At 45.0% G+C, this 23,167-nt stretch overlaps 1 protein-coding gene across 2 annotated transcripts in view; it reads left to right on the top strand.

Moving 5' to 3' along the window:
- The window catches only part of LOC118374043 (voltage-dependent calcium channel gamma-4 subunit-like), an 81,234-nt gene extending 65,018 nt beyond the window's left edge, over nucleotides 1-16,216 (top strand). For both annotated transcript variants that reach the window (XM_052494971.1, XM_052494970.1), the window contains exons 4-6: nucleotides 9,174-9,257; nucleotides 11,218-11,358; nucleotides 11,681-16,216. In XM_052494971.1, coding sequence (XP_052350931.1) covers nucleotides 9,174-9,257; nucleotides 11,218-11,358; nucleotides 11,681-12,495 — 1,040 coding nt within the window. In that variant the 3' untranslated portion in view covers nucleotides 12,496-16,216. The remainder of the gene's footprint in view (nucleotides 1-9,173; nucleotides 9,258-11,217; nucleotides 11,359-11,680) is intronic.
- The last annotated feature ends 6,951 nt before the right edge of the window (nucleotides 16,217-23,167 follow it).

The raw sequence follows: 23,167 nt of genomic DNA, 5'->3' as shown, positions 1-23,167 counted from the left end.
GACTGATGTTTCTGTTGAATGATTTCCAAGGAGCATCAAATCAATTGTTATTGGTCACATACACGTGTTTAGCAGATGTTATTGCGGGTGTAGTGAAATGCTTGTGCTTCTAGTTCTTACAATGCAGCAGTATCTTACAAGTAATATCTAATCATTTTGTAACATATACCTGTAACCCTCTCACCAGGCTCGAATTTGACTGTCACGATATTACCTTACATAGAATATCTCAACAGCATGGGATGTTAGGTGAGAAGGACATCTCCAATAAGAATCCCTGTTGTAAACTATCGAGGATGATGACAACTAGGGTATTAACTTCAGATGTAATGGTTATAGGTTTCTGTTATTGTATAAGGATATACTTTCCCATGCATTGTATTCAATTGAAACAGGAAATGACTCCACCAAGGCAACATACATAAGGTTCAAGATGTGTATTACTACATTTTCAATGCACCACATCGAAATACATAAAAGTAATAATCCCCAATGAGTCGTGCACAACGCATGTCCAAATTATTTCAAGCTTTCTTAACCCGTTGGCGCGCGTTGGAGCTCAACAACAACAATGATGACGCACTTAAAGTCCAGAAGCAGCCCACCGTTGTGGTTACTCACTACTCGTAGGTATTCCCTCAGCGAAGTGTGGCAGTTCTGTGCAGGTTTCCTCACAAGATCCACAGCAAGCACAGCTATCAATGCAGACAGTACTCCTTAGCAGTAACCGATATCCCATGGGAACATGAACTCGTTCATCTTTCCCAAGCAATTCTCTCTGTGTCACATGATGCTAGGCTAACCTCAAGGCTGTCCAATACCTCCACGATGAGGTGGTCCTTCTGTAGCACAGTTGGTAGAGCATGGCGCTTGTAACGCCAGGATAGTGGGTTCGATTCCCGGGACCACCCATACGTAGAATGTATGCACACATGACTGTAAGTCGCTTTGGATAAAAGTGTCTGCTAAATGGCATATATACAATGAGAAGGTCGCTTCAGTCTTTTCTAAGTCTTTCTTAACAAAATTATAACAACTCTCTGATCAAATAAAATCGGTATGTCCCTTCAAAACTCAGTAGGTATGGGTTTTGTTCTATCTATTGTTCTATTATTGTTCTTTTATGTTCTATTATCGTCTTCTGTTGTAATTCTTCTTCACCAACGGTCATAAGGTAACGTTCATCCTTTTCTCAGCACCTCTCTCCCTCTTTTCTTCCCACAGGCCTCCCGTTGTTAAGCAACAGCTTAACAAGTGACCTTATTGGTCAAAACTTCAACTTAAAAGTAAACCAGCCTATTCACTTATACATAAAATAAATATTTCTTCAAAAGAACTGCATTAACCACATTACAATTCGGGAGCAATTCAATCACCTTTTAAATCTAATACCAATTAATTATAACAAATAAACTTAATCCCAATACACAGAAACCTAAGTAAAGGAATGGAATTAAGAATATATAAATATATGAACGAGCAATGTCAGAGTAGCATAGACTAACATACAGTAGAATAGTATAGAATACAGTATATACGCTACCGTTCAAAAGTTTGGGGTAACTTAGAACTGTCCTTGTTTTTGAAAGAAAAACACATTTTATTTGTCCATTACAATAACATCAAATTGATCATAAATACAGTGTAGACATTGTTAATGTTGTAAATGACTCTTGTAGCTGGAAACAGCTGATTTTTTAATGGAATATCTACATAGGCGTACAGAGGCCCATTATCAGCAACCATCACTCCTGTGTTCCAATGGCACGTTGTGTTTGCTAATCCAGGTTTATCATTTTAAAAGGCTAATTGATCACTAGAAAACCCTTTTGTAATTATGTTAGCACAGCTGAAAACTGTTGTTCTGATTAAAGAAGCAATAAAACTGGCCTTCTTTAGACTAGTTGAGTATCTGGAGCATAAGCATTTGTGGGTTCGATTACAGGCTCAAAATGGCCAGAAACAAAGACCTTTCTTCTGAAACTCGTCAGTCTATTCTTGTTCTGAGAAATGAAGGGTATTCTTTCGAGAAATTGCCAAGCAACTGAATATCTCGTACAACATTGTGTACTACTCCCTTCACAGAACAGCGCAAACTGTCTCTAACCAGAATAGAAAGAGGAATGGGAGGCCCTGGTGCACAACTGAGCAAGAGGACAAGTACATTAGAGTGTCTAGTCCTCAACTGGATGCTTCATTAAATAGTACCCGCAAAACACCAGTCTCAACGTCAACAGTGAAGAGGCGACTCTGGAATTCTGGACTTCTAGAGAGAGTTGCAAAGAAAAAGCCATATCTTAGACTGGACAATAAAAAGAAAAGATTAAGATGGGAAAAAGAGCACAGACACTGGACAGAGGAACTCTGCCTAGAAAGCCAGCATCCCGGATTCCTGCCACTCTGGATCATTCTCCCGGAACAACGCAGCTAGCACCATCTAACTTAGAGCTATCCTCGAGCAAGGCCCATATACCAGCTAATTCTAGGGATACATTACCTCCTTTGCCCTTTATTGTTGACACAGAGCCCCACCGATCCATCACGACTGGACTGCCACCGTGATTGCCCGATGTGGTCTCAACAGGCTATTCTGTTACGATGTCGCCGAAGAACCATCTACTAGCCCCAGCCCGCTAGCTTTTCTGAACACTGTGTCCCCTGCTCGCCTAGCGTAGTAGTGACTACCAAACAGCACCCTGACTCACCTATTGCTGCTCTTTTGACTCTATGTTCACTCGGCTACACAGCTGATTCCCCCTGGACTGTTTAAATAGCACGGTACCTCATTTTGTTTACTTGTCGGCCCCAGCCTCGAACTCAGGGCCTGTATGTACCTAACTGACCCGCTCTGCCCATTCATTGACTTCTGTAACCGTAAAAGCCTTGGTTTCATGGATGTTATCATCAGAAGCCTCCTCCCTAAGTTTGCTTTATTCACTGCTTTAGCACACTCTGCCATCCCTGATGTCCTAGCCATGTCTGAATCCTGGCTTAGGAAGGTCACCAGAAATTCTGACATTTTCATCCCCAACTATAACATTTTCCGCCAAGATAGATCTGCCAAATGGGGTGGAGTTGCAATCTACTGCAGAGATAGCCTGCAGAGTTCTGTCATGCTATCCAGGTCTGTGCCGAAACAGTTTGAGCTTCTACTTTTAAAATCCACCATCAATAAAAGACAATACTATGCAGCCGTATTCATCAACCTGGCCAAGGCTTTCGACTCTGTCAATCACCACATTCTTATCGGCAGACTCAACAGCCTTGGTTTCTCAAATTACTGCCTCGCCTGATTCACCAACTACTTCTCAGACAGAGTTCAGTGTTTCAAATTTGAGTGCCTGTTGTCCGGACCTCTGGCAGTCTCTATGGGGGTGCCACAGGGTTCAATCTCGGGCCCTCTCTTTTCTCTGTATATATCAATGATGTCGCTCTTGCTGCTGGTGATTCTCTGATCCACCTCTACACAGATGACACCATTCTGTATACTTCTGGCTCTTCTTTGGACACTGTGTTAGCTAACCTCCAGTTGAGCTTCAATGCCATACAACTCTCCTTCCGTGGCTTCCAACTGCACTTAAATGCAAGCAAAACTAAATGTATGCTCTTCAACCAATCGCTGCCCGCACCCGCCTGCCCGTCTAGCATCACTACTCTGGACGGTTCTGACTACACTCGTAAAACTGACTACCCTACCGATCCTTGACTTTGGCAATATCATTTGCAAAATAGACTCTGACACCAGCAAATTGGATGCAGTCTATCACCGTGCCATCCGTTTTGTCACCAAAGCCCCATATACTACCCACCACTGCAACCTGTATGTTCTCGTTGGCTGGCCCTCGCTTCATATTAGTCGCTAAACCCACTGGCTCCAGGTCATCTATAATTCTTTGCTACGTAAAGCCCCACCTTATCTCAGCTCACTGGTCACCATAGCAGCACCCACCCGTAGCACGTGCTCCAGAAGGTATATTTCACTGGTCACCTCCAAAGCCAACAAGCTCCTATGGCCGCCTTTCCTTCCAGTTCTCTGCTGCCAATGACTGGAATGAAATGTAAAAATCACTGAAGCTGGAGACTTATATCTCCCCACTAACTTTAAGCACCAGCTGTAAGAGCAGCTTACTGATCATTGCACCTGTACATAGCCCATCTGTAAATAGCCCACCCAACTACCTCATCCCCATATTGTTATTTATTTTGTTGCTCCTTTGCACCCCAGTATCTCTAATTGCACATTCATCTTCTGCACATCTATCACTCCACTGTTTAATTGCTAAATTGTTATTATTTCGCCACTATGGCCTATTTATTGCCTACCTCCCTTATCGTACTTCATTTGCACACACTCTATATAGACTTTTTTATTGTGTTATTGACTGTATGTTTGTTTATCCCATGTGTAACTCTGTGTTGTTTGTGTCGCACTGCTTTGCTTTATCTTGGCCAGGTCGCAGTTGTAAATGAGAACTTGTTCTCAACTGGCCTACCTGGTTAAATAAAGGTGAAAAAATACAAATACAAATAAAATGTGTATATAGGCAGCAGCCTCTCTATGCTAGTGATGGCTGTTTAACAGTCTGATGGCCTTGAGATAGAAGCTTTTTTTCACCCCACCTTCTGGATGGTAGCGGGGTGAACAGGCAGTGCGCGGGTGGTTGTTGTCCTTGATGATCTTTTTGGCCTTGTGACATCGGGTGCTGTAGGTGTCCTGGAGGGCAGGTAGTTTGCGCCCGGTGATGTGTTGGGCATAAGAACAACAGCTTTAGAGTGGGTTCACATGAAGTTAAAGAGAAGAGGTCTGAACTGTGTCTGTGTACAGAGCTAGTACAGTACAGGCACTTTATCTATGAATACTGGATGTTTGTGGAGATTGTAATTTCTACCCTTCAAATGAATTTGTCATAAGGATACCACTTCATCCCTGAACTAAGGATGACCCCAGTGGTGAAGTAGGTAGCAGGAGCTGATGGTCTAGATGTACAGTATACAGTGTTCCCCATTGTGTCAGCAGATCAGGAAGTTGAAATCACCTGAAAAGAACCCCTCTCATCTCACCCCATTCCTTCCATCACTGTATTTAATATATAACCTACCTTACACGCATCACCCACTAGCGCTGTGCTCACCAACCATGTGTAGATCCATCAAGCATTTGATAAGCTGAATCAGGTATATTACAGCTGGCCCTACAAACTCACTGCAGACCCTGTTGCCCAACCCTGTACCAGCCCAGTGATTTAACTGACGGGGTCTCTGAAAATGACAGTAGCCATCACGCCATCTTCACTCAGTCACTGCGGCACAAGCAGCGCATTTATAATACATTTAACTGCTCTGACATACAGGCTTTAGAAGGGGGAAGACAGGACAGGACTGGATAGGACAGAATAGAACAGAATAGGACAGTAGTTGAAGCTGAATGAATGGTGTTAGCTAGCTGCCGTATGTTTGTAGTCCCGTCACTACTCCTCTATAAGGCATGCAGGGTAAGTTGGCCTGGTCATTGTGCAAAGCACATTTGTCCTCATCTCTAAGCTTCCTGATAACAAAGCAGCCAATTAGAGATAAGCCCCAGCCCTCACAGCATTGCTGCAGTGCTCCTCTCTGTCTGTCTGTCTGTCTGTCTGTCTGTCTGTCTGTCTGTCTGTCTGTCTGTCTGTCTGTCTGTCTGTCTGTGCTCTCTCTCGCTCTTCTCACTAACTCCCTCTCTCTGCCTCTCTCTCTGCTCTCTCTCTTTACTCTCTCTCCCTCTCTGCTCTCTCTCTCTGCTCTCTCTTTACTCTCTCTCTGCCATCTCTCCCTCCCTCTCTCTCTGCCATCTCTCCCTCCCTCTCTCTCTGCTCTCTCCCTACCTCTCTCTCTCTCTGCTCTCTCTCTCTGCTCTCTCTCTTTACTCTCTCTCTGCTCTCTCGCTCTTCTCACTAACTCCCTCTGTCTCTGCCTCTCTCTGCTCTCTCTGCTCTCTCGCTCTTCTCACTAACTCCCTCTGTCTCTGCCTCTCTCTGCTCTCTCTGCTCTCTCGCTCTTCTCACTAACTCCCTCTGTCTCTCCCTCCCTCTCTCTCTCTCTGCTCTCTGTCTGCTATCTCTCCCTTTACGCTCTCTCTTCCCTCCCCGCTATTTCTCTCGCTCGCTCTCTCTTTCTCCCTCTCTTTTCCCCTCTCTCGCTCTCTCGCTCTCTTTTTCTCCCTCTCTTTTCCCCTCTCTCGCTCTCTCACTCTCTCTTTCTCCCTCTCTTTTCCCCTCTCTCACTCTCTTGCTCTCTCTTTCTCCCTCTCTTTTCCCCTCTCTCGCTCTCTCTTTCTCCCTCTCTTTTCCCCTCTCTCGCTCTCTCTTTCTCCCTCTATTTTCCCCTCTCTCGCTCTCTCGCTCGCTCTCTCGCTCTCTCTTTCTCCCTCTCTCGCTCTCTCTTTCTCCCTCTCTTTTCCCCTCTCTCGCTCTCTCGCTCTCTCTTTCTCCCTCTCTTTTCCCCTCTCTCGCTCTCTCTTTCTCCCTCTCTTTTCCCCTCTCTCGCTCTCTCGCTCTCTCTTTCTCCCTCTCTTTTCCCCTCTCTCGCTCTCTCGATCTCTCTTTTTCTATCTCTTTTACCCTCGCTCGCTCTCTCTTTCTCCCTCTCTCGCTCGCTCGCTCTCTCACTCTCTCTTTTCCCCTCTCTCGCTCTCTTTCTCCCTCTCTTTTCCCCTCTCTCGCTCTCTCACTCTCTCTTTCTCCCTCTCTCGCTCTCTCGCTCGCTCTCTCTCTCTCTCTCTCTCCCTCTCTCGCTCTCTCGCTCTCTCTTTTCCCCTCTCTCGCTCTCTCGCTCTCTTTCTCCCTCTCTTTTCCCCTCTCTCGCTCTCTCTTTCTCCCTCTCTTTTCCCCTCTCGCTCTCTCTTTCTCCCTCTCTTTTCCCCTCTCTCGCTCTCTCGATCTCTCTTTTTCTATCTCTTTTACCCTCGCTCGCTCTCTCTTTCTCCCTCTCTCGCTCGCTCGCTCTCTCACTCTCTCTTTTCCCCTCTCTCGCTCTCTTTCTCCCTCTCTTTTCCCCTCTCTCGCTCTCTCGATCTCTCTTTTTCTATCTCTTTTACCCTCTCTCGCTCTCTCGCTCGCTCTCTCACTCTCTCTTTCTCCCTCTCTCGCTCGCTCGCTCTCTCGCTCTCTCTTTTCCCCTCTCTCGCTCTCTCGCTCTCTTTCTCCCTCTCTTTTACCCTCTCTCGCTCTCTCGCTCGCTCTCTCACTCTCTCTTTCTCCCTCTCTCGCTCGCTCGCTCTCTCGCTCTCTCTTTTCCCCTCTCTCGCTCTCTCGCTCTCTTTCTCCCTCTCTTTTCCCCTCTCTCGCTCTCTTTCTCCCTCTCTTTTCCCCTCTCTCGCTCTCTCGCTCTCTCTTTCTCCCTCTCTTTTCCCCTCTCTCGCTCTCTCTTTCTCCCTCTCTTTTCCCCTCTCTCTTTCTCTCTCTCCTCTCTTTCTCTCTCTCCTCTCTTTCTCTCTCTTCTCTCTTTCTCTCTGTGGTGCAGTGGAGCCTTCAGTGCTTTGGTATGGCTTAGAGGTCAAGTATCCTTGATGTCTGTAGAGTATTGAGTCAAGATGGGTGCTCAGAAGCCATGCAGTGATGCAGTGAAGTGTAGGTGCAATGGAAACAGAGGACATATTGTCTCTAAAAGATTTAAGCCCGCGGGTGGATGTCACACCTTGCTGTGTTAGGGGCCGAAGGAGTGAGTGGATGGTGTATTATCTGATTCTGCAGGTAGAGACGATTCCAGATTTGTATTTGTATTTATTTGTACCTTTATTTAACCAGGCAAAATACTAGTAGGTCAGTACAGTCTCTCCCTTAGCTTTTAGTCAAAGGCCCCTAACATCACATTGTGGGCTGCAAATATTCAATATTCAACTGAAACCAATGGAGAGCAAGAGTTTTATGTGCATGGCATCAGACAAGCCACCATTCAACAGCAGTGATATGAGTGTTGATGCTATAGATTGACTGCTGTTGTGGTGCTGGTTCAAATAGAGAACACTGATCTTTGGGGCAGTACTTAGAGGCAGCCTCTACTGCCCATGTAGGTCAGTGTCACCCTCCAGTACTTTTGTTACAAAGTTACCAGGTAAGTGAATGGGAGTGAGTGAAACTCAGGTCATTTTGGCTCTATCCAGCTGTTTCTCTGTTTCAGAAGTAGTAAGTACAGCTGTAGAGTAGTTGCTCCCTAGACACTGGTTTTCCCACCTAATGGTTGGTTTAGAGCCAAAATGGCGTCTGTCGGGGTTTAGCTGACACTCTGTGCCCCCATCTCTTTCTTTACAGACAACAACCATGGAAATAAAAGAACTATGAGAAAGAGACAAGCTCACCCCACATCTGTCCTTCTCTCCCTCCTCCGTCTGTGTCTCATCATTCCATCACTCCAACTCTCTCACAATCCATCCATCAGCCAGCACCAGTCGTGTGCTGTCATCACCGTGCGTCCGTCCGTCCATCTGTCTGTCTGCAATAGAGCCACAAGACCCCAGCGGGTAGCTATCTGTCTGCCTGTCTGCCTGTATGGATGGCTCTCTGTGTTGGGGTGTGTGTGGGGGTGCGTTAGTGTGTTCATTCAGTTTCTGCATGCTCTTATTCAGAAAGGACCACAGTAAAATTACTATTTTTAAGTGAATATTGGTAGCTGTGGTTCACTCTAAATAAAACCTTTCTTATTAGAACTATACATACATATATGCTGGTACCCTTTCTACATTAAATTTGTATTTTTCTACCCAGCACCTGATGACAAATCATGTATGTATGTGAGTGTGATACTAATGAGATACTGCATGACCTTAACGGGTCAAGGACATCTGATCTAGAATCAGTTCCTAAGGGCAGAGAGTATGGATGTTTTGTGTTGAGGATGCGTACTGTTCTGTCCTCAGACCTACCTGGGAAGGGTGAACAATGACAGGACAGAACCTGAGGCACAACCAGTCTGCAGTTTCTCTCTCTCATGCCTTTTTCCTTCCTCTTTCTCTCTTGCTCTCTTTTTATATGCTAATATAAACTGCTGTTTCTTTTTCTGATGAATCTCTGTGGAGTGGAGCTGATGCATGTGCTGATTTATAAAGTGTGTTCGCGCATGTGTGTGTGTGAGATAGAGTATTCTGTTCTAACACCAACCCCCACACACCCCTCCCTCTCTCTCTCTCTCTCTCTCTCTCTCAGGGGTGAAAAGGGGAGTGTGTTCTCAGATCAACCACTTCCCTGAGGATGCTGACTTTGACCATGATGGGCCAGAGTATGTTCTACGTAAGTCAACATCTGATGGACCTGAGGTGGAGGTGTTATTAGTCACATGAGCCGAGTACAACAGGCCTTACCGTGAAATGCTTACTTACAAGCCCTTAACCAGCAAAGCAGTTCAAGAAAGAGTGAAGAAAATATTTACCAAATAAACTAAAGTAAAAAATGATAAAATCATTTCACAATAAAATAACAATAACGAGGCTATATACAGGGGGTACCGGTACAGAGTCAGTGTGCGGGGGTACAGGTTAGAGGTGACTTGTACATGTAGGTTGGGGTGATGTGACAATGCATAGATAATAAACAGCTAGTAGCAGCAGTGTAAAAACAAATGGAGGGGGGGGTCAATGTAAATAGTCTGGTGGCCATTTGATTAATTGTTCAGCAGTCTTATGGCTTGGGGGTAGAAGCTGATAAGGAGCCTTTTGGACCTAGACTTGGTGCTCCGGTACCGCTTTCCGTGCGGTAGCAAGAGAACAGTCTATAATTTGGGTGGCTGGAGTCTTTGACTATTTTTTGTGGTCTAAAATTAAAATCATTTGAATCAGGTGTGTTGGGCAGGACTGGAACAAAACCCTGCACACACTGTTGCCACCCCCAGGACGGGAGATCCCCATAACTGATACACAGCCGTAACTCATCCACCACTGTAAACCACTTTTTACAGAAGCCTTAGACCACATAGAGTAGTTAGATCTCACTCCTGAAGACCGGTAGAAAATAGGCTGTGTTTGAATTAAACATGTTAGTGTTTGTATGAAGTTGAGGGATAATGTGCTGCCCTAGTTCACGGGTGTTCCTCCAGGCCACACCTGTGTGGGTGTTCCATGCCGCACTATGTGTGCCCGCCCCACAATGCAGCAGGAGGAGAAGACTGTGTACTGTTCACTATATAGCCTCGGCATTTGGCTGGCATTTACTTTGGCATTTCTGTCCTCTGGCCTATGTCCTAGATGGGAGTGTGTGTGTGTGTGTGTGTGTGTGTGTGTGTGTGTGTGTGTGTGTGTGTGTGTGTGTGTGTGTGTGTTCCGTCCTGGAGGGCATCAGAGTTGATGCCTCTTGGGAATGAGCTGATACAATTAAACACTCACTAGGTTGGCCACATGGTAATTAATTTGCTCACAGCAGAATACAGCTGTTTATTTCTCATCCTCTCCCTCTGATTCTATCTGCTACTTTGACCTTTTCTCTTTTCTATTCTCTCTCTTTATCACCCACTTCCCCTCTCTCTCTCTTCTTCTCTCTCTTCTTCTCTCTACTTCTCTCTCACTTCCCCTCCCTCTCTCTTCTTCTCTCTCTTCTTCTCTCTACTTCTCTCTCACTTCCCCTCCCTCTCTCTTCATCACCCACTTCCCCTCTCTCTCTTCTTCTCTCTCTTCTTCTCTCTACTTCTCTCACTTCCCCTCCCTCCCTCTTCATCACCCACTTCCCCTCTCTCTTCTTCTCTCTCTTCTTCTCTCTACTTCTCTCTCACTTCCCCTCCCTCTCTCTTCATCACCCACTTCCTCTCTCTCTCTTCTTCTCTCTCTCTCTTCCTCTCTCTCTTCTTCTCTCTCTCTCTTCTTCTCTCTCTTCCCCTCCCTCTCTCTTCATCACCCACTTCCCCTCTCTCTCTTCTTCTCTCTCTCTTCTCTCTACTTCTCTCTCACTTCCCCTCCCTCTCTCTTCATCACCCACTTCCTCTCTCTCTCTTCTTCTCTCTCTCTCTTCCTCTCTCTCTTCTTCTCTCTCTCTCTTCTTCTCTCTCTTCCCCTCCCTCTCTCTTCATCACCCACTTCCCCTCTCTCTCTCTTCTTCTCTCTTCTCTCTACTTCTCTCTCACTTCCCCTCCCTCTCTCTTCATCACCCACTTCCTCTCTCTCTCTTCTTCTCTCTCTCTCTTCCTCTCTTTCTTCTTCTCTCTCACTTCCCCTCGCTCTCCCCGTCACTGTCCCGTCACTGTTCTGTCCCTTTCTCTCTGTAGGTATGGTCAGGGCTTCCAACATCTTCCCTATCCTCAGTGCTATCCTGCTGTTGATGGGAGGGGTGTGTATCGGTCTCAGTCGCTTCTATAAGCACAAGAGGAACATCGTCCTGGGAGCAGGCATTCTCTTTGTGGCTGCAGGTGCACTAACTAACTCCTGTCAGACCTGTCTGTGTGTCTGTGTCTGTGATTATCTCTGTGTCTCTATGTGTCTATCTAAGTCTCTTAGTATGTATACATATGTTTATGTTCTGTTGATGTAAAGTCATGTTTTTCCTCTTGCTCTCCTGCTCTGGATAACATGACAGAGAGAGAGAGAGAGAGAGAGAGAGAGTGTGTCTGTGTGTCTGTGTGTATGTGTGTATATATCCTCATCTGTGTGTGTATATATATCCTTGTGTATTTGTGTCTGTGTGTGTGTGCATGTGTTTGTATATCCTCATCTATCCCCTGTCTCCACCAGGTCTGAGCAACATCATCGGTGTGATCGTGTACATCTCTGCAGCGCTGGGAGACATCTCCCCTAAGAAGGACGAGGACAAGAAGTGGCAGTACAGCTACGGCTGGTCCTTCTACTTCGGAGGCCTGTCCTTCATCATGGCTGAGATGGTGGGCGTTCTGGCCGTCAACATCTACATCGAAAAGAACAAGGAGCTTCGCTGCCGCTCGCGCACTGACATCTTCAAGGGGACCACGCACGCCATGCTCCGCCTACCCAGCTACCGCTTCCGCCGTCGCTCCCGCTCCTCATCCCGCTCTACGGACCCCTCACGCTCCCGAGACCCCTCGCCGGTGGGGGGAGGCGGGGGGAAGAACTTTGGCCTGCCCCCCTCGGCCATGCTCTCCCAGGGGCCCATGTCTGTGGCCACGCTGCCCAACCCTCACTCTCGCTCCCACACCACCCTAGCAGGGGGTGACATCTCCCTCTACACTCTGTCCCGCGACCCCAAGCTGGCTGGCCTGCCCCCCATGTACGGCACCGTGGACCGCGCCACCCTCTACCAGCTCCACAACTGCTTCCCCAAGGACGGGGGAGGAGGGGGAGGAGGGGGTGTGATGATGAGCGGCACACTGCCCTCTCTGAAGTCCCACAACCCCTCGCTGTCCCAGAATTCCTCCAACTCCAACGCACCCATGGGCAACTCGGTGGGCTCGGGGCCCCCACCCTTCTCCTCGTCCACGGTGGAGAGAGAACGAGGGATGGGAACGCTGGACAGGCTAAAGGGAGATAGAGAGAGCAACTCCAATACGCTCAACAGGAAGACAACACCCGTGTAGAGAGGAGGGGGGGGGGACAGGGAAGGAAGAGAGAGAAAGATATAGAGGGGATTGGGATAAAGGAGTATTAAAGGGTATTGAGATAAAGGAATGGAGAGGAAAGATAATTTTTTTCACTGTTATAATTAGTCTACAGTATCTCACTGAAAAACAAAAGAAAACAAGTAATAATTACAACAATAATGAACTTTAACAACAAAACTATTTTACTATTTGAACGCACTAGAAATTATTTATTTTGTTAATGATCCAACGCGATGAACCTTGGGCTACTATTTTAAACAATCCACTTTCTTTAGTGCAATACTAACTCTGATTTAACAAGATCCTATTTGACATCAATTGTTGTTGTGATTATTATTAGCGTTATTACGAGCTAGCTCTGTTTGCAATGCTATCGTTTTTGAATGATGATATGATTTGTATAATTTTCACTCTGATTTTGAATCCTGACGACGTTTACTGTGAATTTCTTAAACACAGACACGCTGGTATGATCAGTGGGCTGTGTAACTGTGTCATTGGTGTCAAGCATGAGTGTCTACAACGTATGAGAAGACGAGTGTGTATTATGATTTATATGATTTCATTATTATCTAATAATAATAATGATATATAATGTATTATTATTACTATTATTACAACTTGTTCTTTGGTGGAGTTCAGTTCATTTATTTTTACCTCTATTTTGATTTTCTACCCCTTGGTTCTAACACACAGTTAAGTTGTGTGAATACTGTACATTGTCTTCCAATATTGTAACTGAAGGCTACAATAAGTGAGTGACTGAGGCAACTGAGCAACTTCAGTGTTATTCTGAGTCTGTTTTCTATGGGCCGATGTTAGTCTGAGTTCCATTCTAATCAATGTTAGCAGTAGTCGTAGCTGTAGTCGTGTTGAAGATGTTTGTTTTCTGGGCATTAACAGAAACCTCTGTCTTGAGGAGAGAAGAAGAGAAACTGATATATTTGTACAGAGAAAACAGGTGAAACTTGTCACCTGGAGAAAAGAAGAGAAACATTTATTCATTATTTTCTACAAGCGAGAGACCCAAAATTATTCTTTAGAACAGACACAACAGACATGCTATCCATCCATTATTAAAATGAAATTGACAATGAAAAATGTCAATGAAATAAATGTGTGGATGGAGGTGGGGGGTTAAAATACACTATAGAGAACTTTTGAAATGAAACATGTACATTGTAATTAACGCATACCTATATTTGCAAACTCTATAGATACTTTCTTTAGGACCTCTGGTATGAAAACAATGTGTGTATTTTGGGAAGGGGAGGGGAGGGTGATGCGTTTTTGATCCTCTGTATGGTTCAGGCTACCCCCCAGTTCTCATGGGGTGCGCTGCCTCTCCCCTCTGCCCTGCCCTAGCTGTTTTGGGCATGTCTTCTCCTCTGTCACATGACCCATGACAGAATCGCCATGGAGACGAACATCCGAACCCCACCCCCAACGAAAAACTCTCACTGTGCTTCCCACGTGACCCTTGAACTTTGACCTTTTGACCCCTTCTGTTTATGTTGATGAGAATGTATACACGTGTAAACACTCTCCTGCACCTCATTTTATTGTGTGATGGCAGAACTGGGATGGACACTATTGGACACCCCGCTACATTACAGACTGGGGAAAGGAAATGAAAACACCTGACGCTTCCACATTCTTTTGGATTTTAGTTTCTTCTTTTTTATTTCATTTGAGAGAAAAAATAATAATGTGACAAAACTGCACACAGATAGTATACATATTGCCCACATAAATGCTATGTAGTTGAGAATAGATATATCTAGACAAAATGATTATGGTTTATCTAAATGTGTGATAAACTCAAAACACTGTATTGCACGAAGTTTATAAAAAAAACAGTAACAGACCGATTTACAGACTGATTCTTTTTTTCTTTAAAGGAGTGACATCATGAGATGATCAAGGGAATTAATTGTATTTTTATTTTTTATTTCACCTTTATTTAAGTAGGTAGGCTAGACTGGGGTGCAAAGGAACAACAAAATGAAATAACAGTATGGGGATGAGGTAGTTGGGTGGGCTATTTACAGATGTACTATGTACAGGTGCAGTGATCTGTGAGCTGCTCTGACAGCTGGTGCTTAAAGTTAGTGAGGGAGATATGAGTCTCCAGCTTCAGTCATTTTTGCAATTCGTTACAGTTATTGGCAGCAGAGAACTGGAAGGAAAGGCGGCCAAAGGAGGAATTGGCTTTGGGGTTGACCAGTGAAATATACCTGATGGAGCACGTGCTACTCGTAGTTGCTGCTATGGTGACCAGTGAGCTGAGATAAGGCGGGGCTTTACCTAGCAAAGACTTATAGATGACCTGGAGCCAGTGGGTTTGGCGACTAATATGAAGTGAGGGCCAGCCAACGAGAGCACACAGGTCGCAGTGGTGGATAGTATATGGGGCTTTGGTGACAAAACAGATAGACTACATCCAATTTTCTGAGTAGAGTGTTGGAGGCTATTTTGTAAATGACATCGCCAAAGTCAAGAATCGGTAGGAAAGTCAGTTTTACGAGGGTATGTTTGGCAGCATGAGTGTAGGATGCTTTGTTGCGAAATAGGAAACCAATTCTAGATTAAATGTTGGATTGGAGATGCTTAATGTGAGTCTGGAAGGAGAGTTTACAGTCTAACCAAACACCTCGCTATTTGTCAGAACCGTCCAGAGTAGTGATGCTTGACGGGCGGGCAGGTGCTGGTAGCGATCGGTTGAAGAGAATGCATTTAGTTTTGCTTGCATTTAAGAGCAGTTGGAGGCCACGGAAGGAGAGTTGTATGGCGTTGAAGCTCGTCTGGAGGTTTGTTAACACAGTGTCCAAAGAAGGGCCAGATGTATACAGAATGGTATCGTCTGCGTAGAGGTGGGTCAGAGACTCACCAGTAGCAAGAGCAACATCATTGATATATACAGAGAAAAGAGTCGACCCGAGAATTGAAACCTGTGGCACCCCCATAGAGACTGCCAGAGGTCCAGACAACAGGCCCTCTGATTTCACACACTGAACTCTGTCTGAGAAGTAGTTGGTGAACCAGGCGAGGCAGTCATTTGAGAGACCAAGGCTGTTGAGTCTGCTGATAAGAATGTGGTGATTGCCTGAGTCGAAAGCCTTGGCGAGGTCTATGAATACGGCTGCACAGTATTGTCTCTTATCGATGGAGGTTATGATATCGTTTAGGACCTTGAGCGTGGCTGAGGTACACCCATGACCAGCTCAGAAACCAGATTCAATAGCGGGATGGAGAGAGAGAGAGAGAGAATAGCGGGATGGACCGAGAGAGAGAGTTAGCAGGAATAACCGACAGAGAGAGACTTGACACAACTTTAGACCTAAGGTGTGAAAACATTTATTTGCACTATACAGTGCAGTATCCTGTTAATGAATGTGACCACAATATTTTATTTATTTTAACAGGAATTTTTGTATTATTTATTAAACTAGGCAAGTCAGTTAAGAACAAATTCATATTGACAATGACGGTCTATACCGGCCAAACCCGGACGACGCTGGGCCAATTGTGCGCCGCCCTATGGGACTCCCAATCACAACCGGTTGAGATCCAGCCTGGAAAAGAGGTGGTGATACTACATTTGTCAGCCAAAATCTCAAATTTCACACTCTGAGGTTCACTTACACCTGGTACAAGCCAGCAGTGCTTGGATTGCTCTCGTCAAAGAGGCTGTGCAGAACTATTAAACAGCTATATATACTTTCTGAACACCGTGTCACGTGTCAGCACTGGTTTCAGTTTCTGCTCACTGGAGGGCTAGAGTGTATGTGTGTTGGTGGTCTCCCTTGGACAATTAGTGTAGAGGGCGTCCAAAAGAAAGGGATCCGAAATGAAAGAAGGCTCTAGGACCCTTCTGATAAATTACACCACCTTTGGGCCAATGGGGTGAGGGCAACAGAGGTGGGGGCTTGGGAAGGGGAGCTCCCCGAGAGACAGGAGAGAAAGTGGTGTTGGGAGAGGTGGGGTGCAGGTGCATGTGGGGGTAAGGGTGAGGGTAGCGGTGAGGCACATAGTTTACATTCATGGATAAGGTTTCTCAACCTCTGCAGTGCAACTGGGATGAGCAATGTACTAATTTTAGAGAGAGAGGGTGGGGGGTGGAACGTCTGTTGGTAAGGGTTCAAAAATGGGTTGCATTTAAGTTAGAAGGGAGAAAAGGACTCGTAGACAAGACAAAGTAGGAGAGTGTTTCTTACGTCAAATCTATTTATTTCAAAAGCAAACCCAGTGAGACATACATATGATCATAGGACCATTTAGGCACAATGTGCATTTCCCCAAACAAACATGTAGGTAGAGAAAGACAAGGTGGGCTTTATTATGACAAATAAAACACATGATGAAAAAAGGGTTTGAATAAGCTAAAAACTAAAAACACCCCCCTAAGCTTGAACAAAAGGTATGTGCAGGTATAAATCAAATACAAACACATATTTTATATACAGAGCTGTGCTTGTAAAGTGAGTCTATACAATACGTCCATACATACATTCAATCATTCACACATTCTTACTTAAAAACAGCATTCATTCATGTGGACAATGTGTAGATAATAAATAGAGAATATATTATTTCTAGGTATTAAGTGTAAGGCGTCATAATCATTCATAATAGATTAATAGTGACAACCTGCAAGGCGTTTCATGTAGCAGGGATGGCTGTGCCACTTCCTGGATACAATAAAGTATCTCCTCCCTTAGCAACAGTAGTGACCTACCCATAGCAGCCCCCCATGTGATTTAATTGGCTAAGTAACACTATCAATAAGTAATGGTTAGTACATAGTTTATAGTACAGACAGGATGCTGCACCCCACTGCTGGGTCTTTATCTACAACTACAGTGTGGTTGGCGTTGTGTTTAAAGAACTAGTTCAATAACTAAATGACATATTGGTTTCCTCACCCTGTTAGCAGTCAATGGACAAGTTAAGACATCAAAGCCTGCTTTGGTTTTGTTTAACCCAGCATTACCCCCCTGGTAAAGACCGGGTTCTGCTTAGAAACATTGCTTGTTCTTTGGTAGGTCATCAGAAACTTCTAAAAGCTATAGGTTGGTCATGATGCCAAAAAGTGGGGAAGTTGTGGTCTACATAGTGTTTTCTGGTAAGGTCGCAGGCTTTAGGGCAGGCTTGTAGAGTTCTAGGCACAGTTAGTGAGCATCATTGTTATTGCATTAAATAAACACTGTGTCAACCTACAAGTTAGTCAGTCTTTCAGTCTAGTTTTACAATATAACTGACAATATAAACAGGGGTCTCCAACTCAACTCCTGGGTGGCATCAGTGTCTACTGGTTGTAGTTGTTCTGATCAGTGTCTGATTTATACCTGACAACTAAAGCCAGCAACTAAATCCCTCGAGGACTGGAGTTTGATTGCAATCCTGGTATAAAACTAAACATTTTTCCCCCAGTTATGTGCTTTTGGGCCTCTTTTGGGCCTCCATTGTGCTAGGTAGTGCTGCTGTTGCATTGAGGCAGACATTTCGCCCAGGAGCTATAAGGGAGGGAGAGGATCAGGAAAAGGATCCCCCCCATGATGAGGATGGCCCCAGCGAAGCCCACACAGGTCACGGACCAGGAGAGCTCGTGGTGGAGCGGTATGGAGTGGTCAGATGACAACAGGGCCAACACTGACTGGTGAAACACCAGTATAGACAGCAGGACCAGTAGACCTGAGGGAGAGAGGGAGGGAGGGAGGGAGGAAGTGGGGATGGGGAATGGATGTAGAGGGAGGGAGAGGGGGAGAAGGAGTAGGAAGGTGAGACAGAGTAGGTATGAGGGGAGAGAGAGCTATACAAATTGATGGAAAGTGGTGTTGAGGGAAAAGCATACAATGTTATAAAATCCATGTACACAAACAAGTATGAGGCAGAAAACACACATTTCTTTCCACAGTGCCGTGGGGTGAGACAGGGATGCATCTTAAGCCCCACGCTCTTCAACATACACATATATATATATATATATATATATATATATATATATATATATACACATATATAATAAATATAAATAAATGCCATTTAGCAGACGCTTTTATCCAAAGCGACTTACAGTCATGTGTGCATACATTCTACGTATGGGTGGTCCCGGGAATCGAACCCACTACCCTGGCGTTACAGGCGCCATGCTCTACCAACTGAGCTACAGAAGGACCACATATATACAGAAGGACCACATATATATATATATATATACACACGCGCACACAGTGGGTAGAACTGCACTGCTGATTTTGTAGAGGTCTGTACTTTTTATCATAGGTACACTTCAGCTGTGAGAGACGGAATCTTAAACAAAAATCCAGAAAATCATTTTGTATGATTATTAAGTAATTAATTTGCATTATATTGCATGACATAAGTATTTGATACATCAGAAAAGCAGAACTTGATATTTGGTACAGAAACCTTTGTTTGCAATTACAGAGATCATACGTTTCCTGTAGTTCTTGATCAGGTTTGTACACACTGCAGCAGGGATTTTGGCCCACTCCTCCATACAGACCTTCTCCAGATCCTTCAGGTTTCGGGGCTGTCGGTGGTCAATACGGACTTTCAGTTCCCTCCAAAGATTTTCTATTGGGTTCAGGTCTGGAGACTGGCTAGGCCACACCAGGACCTTGAGATGCTTCTAATGGAGCCACTCCTTAGTTGCCTTGGCTGTGTGTTTCGGGTCGTTGTCATGCTGGAAAATGCTCTTACAGAGGGAAGGAGGTTGTTGGCCAAGATCTTGCGATACATGGCCCCATCCATCCTCCCCTCAATACGGTGCAGTCGTCCTGTCCCCTTTGCAGAAAAGCATCCCCAAAGAATGATGTTTCCACCTCCATGCTTCATGGTTGGGATGGTGTTCTGGGTTGTACTAATCCTTCTTCTTCCTCCAAACACAGCGAGTGGAGTTTAGACCAAAAAGCTCTATTTCTTTCTCATCAGACCACATGACCTTCTCCCATTCCTCCTCTGGATCATCCAGGTGGTCATTGGCAAACTTCAGACGGGCCTGGACATGCGCTGGCTTGAGCAGGGGAACCTTGCGTGCGCTGCAGGATTTTAATCAATGACGGCGTAGTGTGTTACTAATGGTTTTCTTTGAGACTGTTGTCCCAGCTCTCTTCAGGTCATTGACCAGGTCCTGCTGTGTAGTTCTGGACTGATCCCTCACCTTCCTCATTGATGCCCCACGAGGTGAGACCTTGCATGGAGCCCCAGACCGAAGGTGATTGACCATCATCTTGAACTTCCCCCATTTTCTAATAATTGCGCCAACAGTCGTTGCCTTCTCACCAAGCTGCTTGCCTATTGTCCTGTAGCCCATCCCAGCCTTGTGCAGGTCTACAATTTTATCCCTGATGTCCTTACACAGCTCTCTGGTCTTGGCCATTGTGGAGAGGTTGATAGAGTGTGTGGACAGGTGTCTTTAATACAGGTAATGAGTTCAAACAGGTGCAGTTAATACAGGTAATGAGTGGAGAACAGGAGGGCTTTTTAAAGAAAAACTAACAAGTCTGTGAGAGCCGGAATTCCTACTGGTTGGTAGGTGATCAAATACTTATGTCATGCAATAAAATGCAAAATAATTACTTAAAAATCATATAATGTGATTTTCTGGATTTTTGTTTTAGATTCCATCTCTCACAGTTGAAGAGTACCTATGATAAACATTACAGGCCTCTACTTGCTTTGTAAGTAGGAAAACCTGCAAAATCAGCAGTGTATAAAATACTTGTTCTCCCCACTGTATATATATCAACGAATTGGTGAGGGCACTAGAACAGTCTGCAGCACCCGGCATCATCCTACTAGAATCTGAAGTGAAATGTCTACTGTTTGCTGATGATCTGGTGCTTCTGTCCCCAACCAAATCATGACAAAACAAAAAGATAAATTACACATTGGAAAGAATTTACAAAAAAAACAGCAAACTGGAATGCTATTTGGCACTAAACAGAGAGTACACAGACCACTGTGACTGACCCAAATTAAGGAAATCTTTGACTGTGTACAGACTCAGTGAGCATAGCTTTGCTATTGAGAGAGGGAGCCGTAGGCAGACCTGGCTCTTAAGAGAAGGCAGGCTATGTGCACAATGCCCCAAAATGAGGTGGAAACTGAGCTGCACTTCCTAACCTCCTGCCAAATGTATGACAATATTAGAGACACATATTTCCCTCAGATTACACAGACCCACAAATAATTCGAAAAACAAATCCAATTTTGATAAACTCCCATATCTATTGCGTAAAATACAACAGTGTGCCATCACAGCAGCACTATCTGTGAACTGTTGCCACAAGCAAAGGGCAACCAGTGAAGAACAAACACAATTGTAAATACAACCTATATTTAATGTGTATTAATTGTCCATGTTGTCATTTGCACATAATTACAACACTGTATATAGACATAATATGACATTTGAAATATTTTAATTTTTTTTGAACTTTTGTGAGTTTAATGTACATTTTTGATTGTTTATTTCCCTACAGGGAGGTCTAAGTCTACACCCAGAATAGTGACTGCTCTCTTTGTAGTCTATTTCCCCTTACCTGATAGGATGAAGCAGAAGGAGGCGGGCTTGAGGAAGAAGGGCACTCCTTTACTGAGGGACATGGTGATACAGATGGCTCCCATCACCATCATAGACAGAGCTATCATTGCGAGGATAGCAGCCGCTATGTTCAGGTCTGGAGAGAGAGTGGGGAGGGGGAAGAGAGAGGGGGGAGACAGAATGAGAGGAGGAGGAGAGAGGGATGGAGAGGAAGTGAATAGAGGGAGAAGTGGTTAGAGAAAGAGTGAAGAGGTGTTGGAGAGGAAGACAGGGGAGAATTAGGGAGGGCAGAGTTACACCTCAGTGAGCATTGTGCATCTGAGAGTGACATCACAGGGGATAAATACAGCACTGTGAGAAAGAGAGTGAAGGTGAGAGGGAGAGAAGGAGGGGGAGAGAGGGAGAGAAGGAGAGAGAAGGTGAGAGGGAGAGAAGGAGGGGGAGAGAGGGAGAGAAGGAGAGAAGGTGAGAGGGAGAGAAAGAGGGGGAGGCGGCAGAGACGAGACTTAAGATGCTGACTTACTCTTGTGGGTCGTCTTCTTAAATATGACTGCGTTGTGTCCATTGGTGAAGAATTTGAAGTAAGTGCAGTTGGATTCTGAGAAGAGAAACAGAGAGGGAAAATCACACAGACAGAGTATATTGCTGGTCCCTGTGCATCCATCCCCTCTGTCCTCCTAGACATGAAGACACATTTTATCTGTTGTGTCGTGTGAGCAACATGAGAAACACTGCTCACTGCTCTACACAGTCCCATATTCACAGCACATCCACAGCACATATGGTGCCACGAAAGAGAAGGAGAGAGAGAGGGGTGATGGAAGAGAGGGAGAAGGAGAGATAGAAAGAGGGGGCAGGTGGGGGAGAGAAAGCAAGACATTTGTAAGGAGGAAGAGACAGAAGGAGAGAGAGAGAGAACGGAGAGAGCATGAGAAAGAGGGGGAAGGAGAGATAGGGAGGGAGTGATAGAGTGGGCAGATGGAGGGAGGGGTGAGAACAAAGAGAAAGAGGGAGACAGATGAGAGGGAGGTGAACGAGATGAAGGAAGGAAAAGAGAAGATTACAGGGGCTTGGTTAATACTGCATTAGACAGACACTCTTCCTCTCTCTGCCTTTATATATTTACAGTGGGGCAAAAAAGTATTTAGTCAGCCACCAATTGTGCAAGTTCTCCCACTTAAAAAGATGAGATGCCTGTAATTTTCATCATAGGTACACTTCAACTATGACAGACAAAATGAGAAGAAAAGAATCCTGAATAAGTATTTGGTCACCTACAAACAAGCAAGATTTCTGGCTCTCACAGACCTGTAACTTCTTCTTTAAGAGGCTCCTCTGTCCTCCACTCGTTACCTGTATTAATGGCACCTGTTTGAACTTGTTATGAGTGTAAAAGACACCTGTCCACAACCTCAAACAGTCACACTCCAAACTCCACTATGGCCAAGACCAAAGAGCTGTCAAAGGACACCAGAAACAAAATTGTAGACCTGCACCAGGCTGGGAAGACTGAATCTGCAATAGGTAAGCAGCTTGGTTTGAAGAAATCAACTGTGGGAGCAATTATTAGTAAATGGAAGACATACAAGACCACTGATAATCTCCCTCGATCTGGGGCTCCTCGCAAGATCTCACCCCGTGGGGTCAAAATGATCACAAGAACGGTGAGCAAAAATCCCAGAACCACACGGGGGGACCTAGTGAATGACCTGCAGAGAGCTGGGACCAAAGTAACAAAGCCTACCATCAGTAACACACTACGCCGCCAGGGACTCAAATCCTGCAGTGCCAGACGTGTCCCCCTGCTTAAGCCAGTACATGTCCAGGCCCGTCTTAAGTTTGCAAGAGAGCATTTGGATGATCCAGAAGAAGATTGGGAGAATGTCATATGGTCAGATGAAATCAAAATATAACTTTTTGGTAAAAACTCAACTGTGAATCATGGGGGTGGAAACATCATGCTTTGGGGCTGTTTTTCTGTAAAGGGACCAGGACGACTGATCCGTGTAAAGGAAAGAATGAATGGGGCCATGTACCGTGAGATTTTGAGTGAAAACCTCCTTCCATCATCAAGGG

This window comes from Oncorhynchus keta, chromosome 34 (assembly GCF_023373465.1).
Source record: "Oncorhynchus keta strain PuntledgeMale-10-30-2019 chromosome 34, Oket_V2, whole genome shotgun sequence".
In the NCBI taxonomy this organism is placed as follows: domain Eukaryota; kingdom Metazoa; phylum Chordata; class Actinopteri; order Salmoniformes; family Salmonidae; genus Oncorhynchus; species Oncorhynchus keta.
The sequence above is the reverse complement of the archived record's forward strand: the minus strand, read 5'-3'. Positions and strand labels throughout refer to the sequence as shown.